The sequence below is a fragment of the Cebus imitator genome, unplaced genomic scaffold, assembly GCF_001604975.1.
Source record: "Cebus imitator isolate Cc_AM_T3 unplaced genomic scaffold, Cebus_imitator-1.0 Scaffold215, whole genome shotgun sequence".
NCBI lineage: Eukaryota > Metazoa > Chordata > Mammalia > Primates > Cebidae > Cebus > Cebus imitator.
Genome location: NW_016107530.1, coordinates 2,623,400 through 2,635,763, shown reverse-complemented (window position 1 = coordinate 2,635,763; position 12,364 = coordinate 2,623,400). Strand labels below are relative to the sequence as shown.

At 46.9% G+C, this 12,364-nt stretch overlaps 1 protein-coding gene across 3 annotated transcripts; it reads left to right on the top strand.

Annotated features, from left to right (window-relative positions):
* The first annotated feature begins 8,227 nt into the window (after positions 1–8,227).
* On the top strand, positions 8,228–12,101 carry FAM241B (family with sequence similarity 241 member B). 3 transcript variants are annotated; one of them, XM_017548916.2, is made up of 4 exons: positions 8,228–8,332; positions 9,485–9,552; positions 9,715–9,845; positions 10,510–11,318. In XM_017548916.2, the coding sequence occupies exons 3-4, from the start codon at positions 9,750–9,752 to the stop codon at positions 10,777–10,779; spliced, it is 366 nt and encodes a 121-aa protein (XP_017404405.1). In that variant the 5' UTR covers positions 8,228–8,332; positions 9,485–9,552; positions 9,715–9,749; the 3' UTR covers positions 10,780–11,318. The 3 variants fall into 3 exon arrangements, 2 of the variants coding, with proteins under 2 accessions (XP_017404405.1, XP_017404404.1); XR_005203444.1 differs by lacking the exons at positions 9,715–9,845; positions 10,510–11,318 and adding an exon at positions 12,091–12,101; XM_017548915.2 differs by lacking the exon at positions 9,485–9,552 and having other exon boundaries at positions 8,234–8,332.
* The last annotated feature ends 263 nt before the right edge of the window (positions 12,102–12,364 follow it).

The following is a 12,364-nucleotide window of genomic DNA, read 5'->3' as shown; positions in this document are numbered from 1 at the left end:
TGGTTGTACCAACTTACAGATCCGCTGGCAGTATATGGAAACTCTCATTGCTGTACGTCAGCACCAATACTTGGTGTTGTCAGATTTGGTCATTAGAGTCTATCTATCCGATGAGTGTGTGGAAGTATCTCATGAAGGTTTTAGTTTGTATTTCTCTGATTGTTAATGATGCTGGGTGCTTTTTCAAACCTTTATTGGCCATTTGGGTTTCTTCTTTTGTAATGTGCCTGATCAAATCTTTTGCCCAGTTTTTTACTGATTGTCTATTTTCGTATTAATTTTAGAGGCTCTCTGTATATTATGGATATGAATCATTTGTGGCTATATGTATTGCAAAAAAACTTTTCTTAGATACTGAGCTTGCCTTTTCACTTAAAAAAAGACTTGATCAATGAGTTTTTAATTTCAATGTAAATTTAATGTAATAAAATTTATCTGTCATTTTCTTTATAGTTGGTATTTCTTATAATGTGTTCAGAAAATCTCCCCTACTCTGAGGTCTAGAATATCTATGTCTATATTTATACATATGATTTATTTTCCAAATTCCTTATTATTTTGCTTTTCATATTTCAGTCAATGATACACCTATAATTTATTTTTGGTACACGTACAAATATATTAGGTAGGGGTCCAATTTCATTTTTTCTTATGGGAATACACAATTATTACAGCACCATTTATTTAAAAGATTCCTTTTCCTATGTTCTGCACTTGTACTTTGCCATAAATCCCAGTTTATGGGTTTGTTTTTAGATCCAATCTACTAATTGGTCATTTTGTTATTCCTCTACCTAGGTCACAATGTCTTAATCTTTTAATTTCTATAACTTTAAAATTGAATGCCTGCTTCAGGAAGATAGAGAAAAATATACTTTTTAAAAATTCCTCCTAAGTATAACAAAAAACCCTGAACATTAGGTATAAAACCAACATAAGAAGACTTTGAAAGATGGAGAGAGGAAGGCAGGCAGTTTGGGGGCTTTGGATCTGAGGAATGACACAACACAGGGTGAATTCCATGGGTTTCCCTTTTGCTCATATATCCCAGATTAGCAGCAGAAGAGGCTAGCAACCTGGAAGCAGCCAAGAGTATAGACAACAAAAGCTCCCTAAAAACCAGCTCTTTCTAGTCAAAGTACTAGGAAAGGTACCTAGCAACACTAAAAGCTTTTAGACAATAGCTGCTTTACTCTAGCCAAACACCAAAGGAAAAACTCACACTTGCAAAGACCAAGTGGCAAGCCTAGACTTACACCTTGTAAGGCCATACAAGGCGTCTAGTACCCCTGCTGGAATAGTGTCAGACGCTGAACAGGAAGTCAGCACCTTCATCTCCATTATCTGGTAATGGACTTCTCCCCCACCCTGATGTTAGTGGAGACAATCTGGGGAATAGGAATTCCCATACCCCTTAGCAGTAATGAGGAGCACTCCCTCCCCATAACTTGGGTGCCATGAGGCTGAGTGGGAAACCTGGGCTTCCACCTCCACATATCATTAATGATGCAGTGTCTCTTCTTCCCCTGATGGAACATTGACAGAAAAAGCTAGCTAAAACAGAAAGTTTAATAAGAGCCAGAGTCTTGTGACATGATGCAAAAATGTCCAGATTTTATTAGAAAATCATTTGTCAAAACTAAGAACTAGGAAGACATCACATTGAATGAAAAAGACAATTGATAAATATCAATGCTGAAAGATTATCTGACAAAGATTTTAAAGCAACCAAAATATGAATGTTTTATTGAGCAATTATGAACACACTTGAAGTAGTGACAAATAGAAAGCCTTACAATAGAGTAGAAGATATAAAAAAGAACTAATGGAAAGGAGAAATGGAGAAGTATAATAATCAAAATAAAAGGCTGAGCAGATGGTCTCAGTAGCAGAATGGAATCAGTGAGCTGGAAGATAATTAATCGAACAATACAAATTGCCCAATCTGAACAATAGAGACTAAAAGCAAACAAACAAATAGAAAAACCCAGAGCCTCAGGGACCTGTAGGACTACAACAAAAGATTTAACATTTATGTCATTGAAGACACAGAAGGAGAGGAGAAGGAGTGTGAGGCTAAAAAAGTAGTTGAATAAATAATGCCTGAAAACTTTCCAAATTTGGCAACAGATATAAATCTACTGATTCAAGAACAGAGTGAGTCCCAAATAGGAAAATTCCAAAGAAATCCATCTGAAACACATCATAATTAAACATATGAAAATCAAAGACAAAGAAAATATCTTGAGCAGCCAGGGGAAAAATGACACCTTATCCATATGTAAAAACAATTCAGATAACAGCAGATTTTTCATTAGGAACCATGGCAGCTAGAAGGAAATGGTACACTATCTTTCAAGTGTTGAAGGAAAGAACTGTCAACACTGGTGAAAATATTTAGTCAACACTAGAACTTTCTCCCTAGTAAAAATATTCTTCAGGATTTGCAGAGTATTATCAAGACAATCTCAGATGAAAAAAAAAAAAAAAAATTTGTTACCAAAAAAAATACCCTAAAAAAAAAAAAAAAAAAAAAAAAAAAAAGCTAGAGGAAGTTGTCCAAATAGAAGGGAAACAATACCAGAAAGAATCTTAGAATATTAGGAAGAAAAAAATAACATGGCAAGCAAAAATATGAGGAAGTACAATAAACTTTTCTTTTACTCTTGAATTTTATAAATTATATTTGTCAGTTAAAGCAAAAATTATAACACTGATGTGGCTCTAAACACATGTGGAGGGAATCTCTCAGTCAATTACAGTATAATGGGGAGAGCAAAGGAACATAAAGGGAAGCAGGTTCTTATATTTTACCCAAATGAATAAAATTTTGACCCCAGTAGAACGTGATAAGTTGAGCATATATTATACCCACAGAAACCACTATATAAGCTATACAAAGAGATATATTTAATAAAACACTATTGATAAATCAAAATGGAATTTTAAAAAGTGTTCAAGTAACCCACAGGAGCACAGGAATGAAACAAAAAAAAACAGAGAAATGACAAACAGAACTAGCAGAAACAAAAAATAATCGGCAACTTAAGCCCTAATGTATCACTAATTTCATTAAATGTAATGGTCTGAATAATCCAAACAAAAGGCAGTCTGGCAGAGTGGATTAAAAAACATGATCTACCCATATTCTGCGTACAAAAAATTCTCTTTAAATATAACAATTTAGGCAAGTTGAGAGTAAAATGCTGGAAAAGTTATATTATGCAAACATGAGTTAAAGAAAACCAGGACTTCAGAGCAAGAAAAATTACCAGAGATGGAAAGAGACATTATGTAAGATGAAACAATCAATCCACCAAGCAGACATATCAAAACTAAATGTGTACATACCAAACAACAGAGCTGCAACACATGTGAAGCAAAAACTGACAGGAGAAATAGACAAATCTCTAATTATTGTTAAAAATATCAATAAATCTCTCTCGACAATTGAGAGAACAACTAGTCAGAAAATTATAAAAAATATATCACTCCATCAAATAATAGCATGTAAACAAGATTTATGGGCTGGGCATGGCAACTCATGCTTGTGATTCCACCACTTTGGGAGGCTGAGGCAAGAGAATCACTTGAGCCCAGGAGTCAAGACCAGCCTGTACAACATAGTAAGAACCCGTCTTCATAAAAACTTTTAAAAATTAGCTGGGCATGGTGGCACATATCTGTAGTACCAGCTACTTGGGAGGCTAAGGCAGGAGGTTGAGGCTGCAGAGAGCTGTGGTTGCGCCACTGCACTTGAGCCTTGACGACAGAGCCAGACCCTGTCTCAAAAAGAAAAAAAGAAAAAGAAAGATTTATGGAACATTCCATCCAAAACCAGCATAATGCACATTCTTTTCAGCCTTCTGTTAAACAAACCTCAACAAACTTAAAAGAATTGAACTCATACAGTGTGTTCTCTGACCACAATGGAGTTAAACTAGAATCAATAATGGAAAGATAACAGAAAATCTGCAACACTGGTAGACTAAATTATATCCTTTAACATAATCCATGGATCAAAGGGGAAGTCGCAGAAGAAATTTAAAAATACATTTAATTAAATGAAAATGAAAATACAGGTCAAAGTGTGTGGGGCACAGCTAAGAATGCTAAGAGGGAAATTTACAGCACTAAATGTTTGCATTGAAAAATCTCAAGTCAATAATCTAAAGTCCCACCTCAAGAACTTAGAAAAAGAAGAGCAAAATAAACCCAAAGCAAGCAGAAGGAGGGAAATAATCAACATAAGAGCAGAAATCAATGAAATCCAAAACAGAAGAATAGAAACAGAAGAATCAGTGAAGCAAAGCTGGTTCTTTGGAAAGATCAATCAATAAGATTGACAAACCTGTAGCAAAAGTGAAAGACACAAGAGAGAAGACACAAATACCAATACCCAGAATGACACAGGGCTCTCACTGCAGGCTCTGCAGCCTGCCTGCCCTGTAGCCATGTGACTCGTTCCTGACAACGGAATGTGAGGGAAGTAATGCGTGCTACATCCATAACACTGTCTTTAAAAGAAATCACTAGCCCTCCATTTCTTCTCCCTCACCTTTCCATGAGCTGCATATGGTGAAGAAGTTGGTGAGGCAGTTTTGACCATGCAAATAAGGGTGGCATCCTAGTGTGTAGGGGAGCGATAAGCTAGGAAGAGAGGATGTCCTTGGCTGGTCTTGTGGAGCAGAGCTGCCCATCTACTTGTTTGAGTCACTATATTTAATTTTTTCATTCCAGCAGCATAGCCTGTACTCAAGCTAATGTATTATAACTACGGTAGGTTTATGTCTTAGGGGACTTACATACTTAATGAAAAACCAAGATATTGTGGGGTCACTCTAGTCTTTGGACCATGCAAGGTGTTTTTTGAGGCCTCCATCAATCCTATGGTCCTCCATCATCTGTCTATGGATGAAGGCCATCACTGAGCCACCCTTTATACCTGTCTACCTGACCCTTTCAAATCCAGCAATTTTCCCACTATTCCCTTGTCATTGCTGGAGCACAAGAATCCTTCCACCACACCTCCACCACAATGGACCCAAGGATTTCCACAAGGCCATATAAGGCCCCACCTGTCATATTCACTATCTGTCCATTCCCTTTCCCAAGCCTCATGCCCACCTTTAAGATCCAGCACACAGAGGCCAGGCACGGTGGCTCATGCCTATAATCTCAGCACTTTGGGAGGCCGAGGCGGGTGGATCATGAGGTCAAGAGATCGAGACCATCCTGGTCAACAAGGTGAAACCCCGTCTCTACTAAAAATATAAAAATTAGCTGGGCATGGTGGCGTGTGCCTGTAGTCCCAGCTACTCGGGAGGCTGAGGTAGGAGAACTGCTTGAACTCAGGAGGCGGAGGTTGCAGTGAGCCGAGATCTTGCCATTGCACTCCAGCCTGGGTAACAAGAGCGGAACTCCATCTCAAAAACAAAACAAAACAAAAAATTATGAGCTCTGCAATGAACAGAAAACCAAAAGCACATTTTTATTGACCACGTGTTGGGGTTAAGGCATGACCCAAAGCCCAATTTTGTGCGGATGGCATTGGGGAAGGTGGGGGCACAATTGCAGAGGCTGCAGAGCTGAGACGAACTCAGGGGAGGCTGGTGGATGCGAAAGCCTGGAATGCAGAGCCCGAGGACCTGCCTTCATTTGAACCCTGGCTCTGTCACTGACCTTGGGCTGGTCATCTACATTCTCTCTGAGCCTCAATTTCACTTCGGTAAAATGGGAACACTAACACTCACTCTTTCTATTTCATAATCCAAGAAAGAATGAAGCGGATTCTGGGAAAACACTTTGAAAGTAAGGACTCTGTACACATAGGGGTTATTACTATTATTACATGAACCAATCATGTTTGTGGATGAAGGGGTTTAGATAGGGTGGGGATGGCCTTCCAGCAGTTATTCAGGCCCAAGCAAAGCAGGCCTTTGGGTGATCTACTTCGGGGAAAGCAGAGGCCAGGCGGGCAGAGTTGAGGGAAGGAGTTGCTGAGCGTGTGCTAGGGCGAGCTGGAGGGTTGTCAAAGCCTTGCTAATGAGTTGGGGCTTGTTGGAGCAGAGAGTAGGAACCATTGCAGGTTCTTGAGCAGGGTAGACGAGACTCCTGAAGGAGGTGGAGAGAAAGCAAAAGTGGCATGCTGTCTCCTTAGGATGTTTTAGTTGGTAATAATAGGAAGTTGTAAGTCCAGTGAAACACTAACACTCCCTGTCCCAAAGCTGGTCTTGACTTCTCTGGAAGGACTTGCTTTTTCCTCTGGACTCTTGGTTCTCTGCAGCTGGAGTGTATCTCTTTGGCAGCAGGTATACCAGCTCAAATCTTCCTGAAAACATTCATGATTTTCTGCCCGTATCCCCTGGCTTCCGGGCCCACAGAGGTTACCTCCCTCTTGGGGTTCCTGAGTTCTGTGACCTACTTATGGGGCTCTGTTCATGGAAGGCAGTGTTTCTTGGCCCTACCTGTTCATTAGAAGACTGGTTTTTAAAATGTCTCCATGCCCAGATTGTAACTCAAATCAATGACATCATGATCTCTGGGGTGGGACTCAGGCATTGGGATGGTTTCCAAATATCTGAGGTAATTCCAATGTGCACATTGAGATTTGCGATCACAGGCCACCTCTGACAATCGGGCATCCTGCCTTGTGATTACTGCTTTCTTTTTTATTTTTTTTGAGATGGAGTTTCGCTCTTGTTACCCAGGCTGGAGTGCAATGGCGCGATCTTGGCTCACCACAACCTCCGCCTCCTGGCTTCAGGCAATTCTCCTGCCTCAGCCTCCTGAGTAGCTGGGATTACAAGCACGCGCCACCATGCCCAGCTAATTTTTTTTGTATTTTTAGTAGAGACGGGGTTTCACCATGTTGACCAGGATGGTCTCGATCTCTTGACCTTGTGATCCACCCGCCTCGGCCTCCCAAAGTGCTGGGATTACATGCGTGAGCCACCGCGCCCGGCCGTGATTACTGCTTTCAAGCGTGCACTTGGCATACCTGGAACACACTGGGGTGCAGGGAGAAAGCACTAGGATTTTGGTTTATATTTACTTTAAATCCTATGCTTTTAAAATGTGCATGCTTTACAATGGACTTCACAGTAGAAGAGGGGCCCTCGAGCACTCACTGTGGCAAGGCTGTCATTCAAACACTTGACACAAAAGTGCCAGAAAGCAGTCACACCAACATGCAAACACAGGCTGGCTCCAGCAACCACCTATTATTCGTAATGCCAATCTGTTCTCACAGTACACACGTGTAATTTAGAAACAAAAATAATAACACATAAATAAGATACAGATATCAGGGTGACCTGAAACATTTTTTGCTGATAAGCTTTCATGATCAAATAGACTGTGGTGGCTGACCGTGAGTCCTCCAGACAAGGTCTAAATCTCTCTCTTATTTTCTTTCCTTCTGCCCAGCAGCTAGCGGAACCAGGGTTCGAATGAATGCGCAATATATGTGTGCCCACTCCCAGAAACAGTTCTTAAATGAAAATCAACATTGCCCATGTGCCAGAGACATCATACTTAATCTTCACAGCAGTCCTTTAAGCCTATGATTACACCTGTTTTGCAGATGAGGACCCCCCTGAGCAGCTAAGTAACTTGCCAGAGTCCAGAACCTGAACCTGGACTGTGGGACAGCTCATTCTCCCGCTCTGGTGAGCAGGTCCACAGGGAGCAGCTGACGAAGGTGGTGGGGGAGGGGTGGATGTTAAAACAGCAGGAAGGAGGTAGAGGTAGATTGCTCACTCCCTGCAGGTGGTTCCTTCTGCCAAGAGTGTCCTTCTCTATCTCTACCTGCCTTCCTGCCCCAGCTCAAATGTATCTTCTGCTGGAAGCCTGCAGAGGGGTCTGCCCCGTTCCTGCCTCATCTTCCCCACTGGATGTGAAGCTCCTCGAGGGCAGGGTTGGGTCCTACTCAAGGGGCATTCACCGAGCTGGCTCAGCAAACTTACACCGGTCTTCTGAGCCTGCGCCCGTCCTTCCTCCCAGGCCAGGGCGCCTCCACCCTCTGGGTTTTTCCTCCTTGGGCTCTGCTTACCTTTCTCTCTTTGCCCTCTCCTCCTTCTTCTCCTTGTGCTTCCTCCTCCCAGCTTCTCTTCTCTCCATCCCCACCGTCCCATCTCCTCCACTTCCGCAGCCCGCGCTGCTCCCAAACCCGGGCCGGTCAGCTGCAGTTCCGCAGGCGGCCTACAGAGGGCGATGTGCGCCGCCGCTGGGCCGCGTCTCTCCGGGCGCGCTTCCTGTGAGGTCAGGTGGGAGGAAGCGGCCTGGAGCCACCGGGAGTGGACGCCGCCGAGGCCTGGAGCCGCGCCTGCAGGTGAGTCGTCGCGCCTGGGAGGGAGCGCATCCCTCGCCGCAGCCCGGGCGGGGACTCGGAGCCGGTGTCGGGCTCCCGAGGCTGCGGCTGGCGGTCCGGGCAGCACCCCTCCCGCCCCCCGCCCGGAATGTCAGGTGCCGCGGGCCGGACGCGCGGGTGGCCCACCCGGCGGGGGCGCCATGACGAAGCACAAAGGGACTGCGCACGACCACCACCCGCTCGGCCTGCGCCAGGGCCGGGGGCTTCAGCAGGGGGACGCGCCTGTCCCGGGCTCCAGGCCACGGGCAAGACGACAGGGGCTCCTGAGCTTTTTTGGCATATGTGTCACCAGTGCTTTCGAGAATGTAGATGGACACTGAGGCTCAGCTCCTGAGAACGAATGGCCTTTACCCAGGCTCGAGGGGAGGTGTGGAGGGGCCCGCAGTCCAGGGGTCCGCGGAGTCGAGCCTTTCGAGAGCCACCGCCGCAGCCCCATCCCACATTTTGGGAAGGCTGGGCCCTGTGCCCCTTAGCCAGGGTTGGACTGGTGTTCCCTGCGAAGTGAGGGACAGGTGAGGGGCGTGCCCTCTGCAGCACAGATGTGCTCTTTTGAGCCAGTGCAGGGGTGCATGGTGGCCAGTGTGGTCTGCTCCTGCCAGGCAGCAGTTGTAACCTCGAAGGGACCACCATCTCCCTGGGTGTTCCTGGGGAAGGCCCAGGTGGTGACATTTACTCCCTGGGGGAGCAGCACACTCGCCCCATCTTTTAGTGTAAGGGAAATGGAACCCCATTAGGGATCCTCGTGCCCTGGACTCCCAGTTTAGTACCCAGAGAGGGTCCTAGAACCAGAGCTCCTGGCCTCATGTTCTTTCTTTGCTGCCCATAGGTGTGGCCCCGGGCAGGCCACCTAAGCTTCCCTGTGCCTTCGCCTGTACCCTCCTCGCGGGAGTGTTAGGAGGCTTGAGTGAGGTGAGCCTTGCAGGATGGGCTTTCCACGGGGCGTGGGCCACAGCAGGGGCTCTGATCCCAGTTGTGCTGCAGGTAGTGTAGTGATTAGCAAGAAAACTTCCTTTGCCAAGGATCCTTTTGATAGTTTTCCTGGTGGACTCAGTGTCTGGAATATTTGTGCCTGGCAAACAACTTGCATTTATTTCTCCCCTTTTTATTAATCAGACACAGCACCTGCTCAGCGTGGGTCACCTCTGTGAGCACCACTGACCGCAAGCCTTCCTCCATTTCTGGTAAATTTTTTTCCTTCAAGCTTTTTGAAGTCAGGGGAAGAACCCTCCTCAGGTCTTCGAGAGTCTGGTCCTGGATCATGAAGAGTTGAGGGTTTTGTATTGGGAAGAAATTCTGTACCACTTGGTTTCCATTAGCCTGCCCACCCTGACCACACGATGCAGGTGCAGCCCATCAGGGACCCGCAGTGCCCGGGAGGATGGTGCGGATCTTGGCCAATGGGGAAATCGTGCAGGATGACGACCCCCGAGTGAGGACCACTACTCAGCCACCCAGAGGTAGCACTCCTCGACAGGTAGGTACTCATTCCCTGTGGCGTGGGACAGATGGCCTCCTATGTACTGGCTACTTCTAGCTTCCAGAAGTCTCTCTTGCTGACAAAAAGTCACTAACCTTTTCTAGCCTGAAGCCCTTTTTGTAGAGAGCTGGGTAAGACTTGGGGTAGGTTCGGTGGCTTATTGTCAACCTCCCTAGATCTCCTTCCTCCAGGCAGCCTTCCCAGACTTCACATCCAAGAGCTCTTCCTCCTTTAACTTGGTAGCAAACCTCACTGGAGCTAATATCTTTCTTTTAAGAGTTGGTTGGATCAGAGAGAAGCTGGAGAGAAGTGGAGGGGATGAACCCTGGGCACAGAATAATTGTTTTAAAGAAAGGAGTGATGATGAGTATTAAAAATGGCTGCCCGAGAGCCGTGCCCTGTAGTCCAGCCTGCCTCGGCCGCTCCCTCTCTTCTCTAACCTGGGCATGATGTGGGGAATAGAGGCTGACATTTTCTGCACTCTGAGAGCTTGTGACTTGGTTGTTGGGATTCTTATGGGTGGCATGGGGGATTGCTGAGAAAGGAGGGTGTGACCCTGGGTGGCTGCAGGGAGGGTAGGGCGCACCCTAGAGAGGTTGCCTCCTGCCTGGTGCCTCAACTCGAGGATTCGTTCATCTCTCTCTCTCTCTTCACATTCCAGAGCTTCCTCAACAGGGGCCATGGTGTGCCCCCAGGAGGTCCTGGCCCCCGCCAGCAGCAGGCAGGTGCCAGGCTGGGTGCTGCCCAGTCCCCCTTCAATGACCTCAACCGGCAGCTGGTGAACATGGGCTTTCCGCAGTGGCATCTCGGCAACCACGCCGTGGAGCCGGTGACCTCCATCCTGCTCCTTTTCCTGCTCATGATGCTTGGGGTTCGTGGCCTCCTCCTGGTGGGCCTCGTCTACCTGGTGTCCCACCTGAGTCAGCGGTGACCTCTGGGGGCTGATGGGGGCGGGCCTGTTGAGAGGGACTTGCTGGGCCTTGGTATGAGAGCAGGCATATTTGGAGGGGATCTGGTGGTGCCTTGAAGGTGTGATCAGAGAGGGGACCACAGGAGTGTGTTTCCCCCTTGTGTTAAGCATGAGGCAGAGGAGACTCTAGTCCAGCATTTCCAGAGTGTGGGTGGGTCCCTTGGTTCCCTTGAGATATTTTTAGGTGGTATGGGGCCTGTGTTTAGTGGCACAGAATCAGAGCAAGAAAGGGGTTCCCTTCCCAATTCTCTCAATCCTTTTATGCCGAGAAGAAAATCTCAGCTGGGTGCCAATATGTTCCGAAGCCTCTGGAAGACATGCTGGCTTCTCCTTGGCCTAGGGAGCATGACTTGGGCTTAGGGCAGGTGGGGAAAATTCCAGACTTTTATAGCACTGTTTTTGTTTTAATGGTCTATTTTTATTGGCTACCTATTGTTTAGGACAAGTGGTACTGGCATTCTATTTATTGTCACATTTTCAATAAATAGATTTAAGTAGAAATGAGTCCATTGAAGAAATTTGTAAATACTTGTACACCTCCATGCTGATCTGGAAACATGGTAAAGAGGGATTGGTTTCGGGGAACAGGCAGCAGCAAGGCTTTGACCTCAGAGGGTGGTTTCTAAGATTTTCTCAGTAGGATCTCAGAGCTAGGAGAGAAGGTCCAGATGAAGTCTGGCTTGGACCCTTGCCTGATGTGTGGTTAACTGCCAGGCGCACTCTGAGATGCCAGACGTGATGCCAGTCAGCTTTGTGGGGAGGGTTCCTCTGGCCAGAATGGCTGGTGAGGCTGCAGGGTTGGGAGAGCCGGGGTGCAGATCCGAGGTCTCCCTTGCCCAAGGAGACCTCCCTGGGCAGAGGCTGCTCAGCCTCCTTCACCCTCCAGAGGTTCCCATCACCCCTGGCTGCAGCACACTCTCCTTAGAAAGTGGTGCACATGGACGAGGATGCCTGCTTCTCAGGAGAGGAGCCCTTGTGTTTTGGCACGTGAGCCCTGGGTCTGCGTGGAGGCCCTGCCGCGGGAGGCACTGGGTGGCTGAGGCTCTGGGCCACTGCAGGAGGAAGGTTGTTTATCGGCTGGAGGGAAGCTGGGTGAGCCGAGGACTTGCCTGTCCTGGCACCGGGTTTCTCATCCTTTTCTCAGGATCCGCCGGGTTTGGCTGTTTGCGGTGAGGAAGGCATGTTTTGGAGTTTCCAGGGCTGGGGGAGGATGGGAGAGAGAAGGAGCTTGAGACCACCACTCCTGAGAGCCTGCCATGCTGTCTGGAACAGAAGCCTCTCACCTGGGGCCTGGGCAAAGTGAGGTGGGCCCTGCCCTGCTGGTGTCCCAGCTGACCCCTGTGGCAGCTCCCGTCCTGACACTTCTGCCCACCCACTCCCACGGCTCCAAGCCCCCACAGCTCCAGCCCGCCAGCCACAGGGATGTTCCTGCCCCATATCCCACTCTGCTAACTTCCTTCTCCCTCAGCTTGTCTCTTAGGGGCTGGGGCTTTTCCCTTTCTTTTCCTCTTGCAAAGCTGCAGGACTCTGAAAAAATAAATGACTA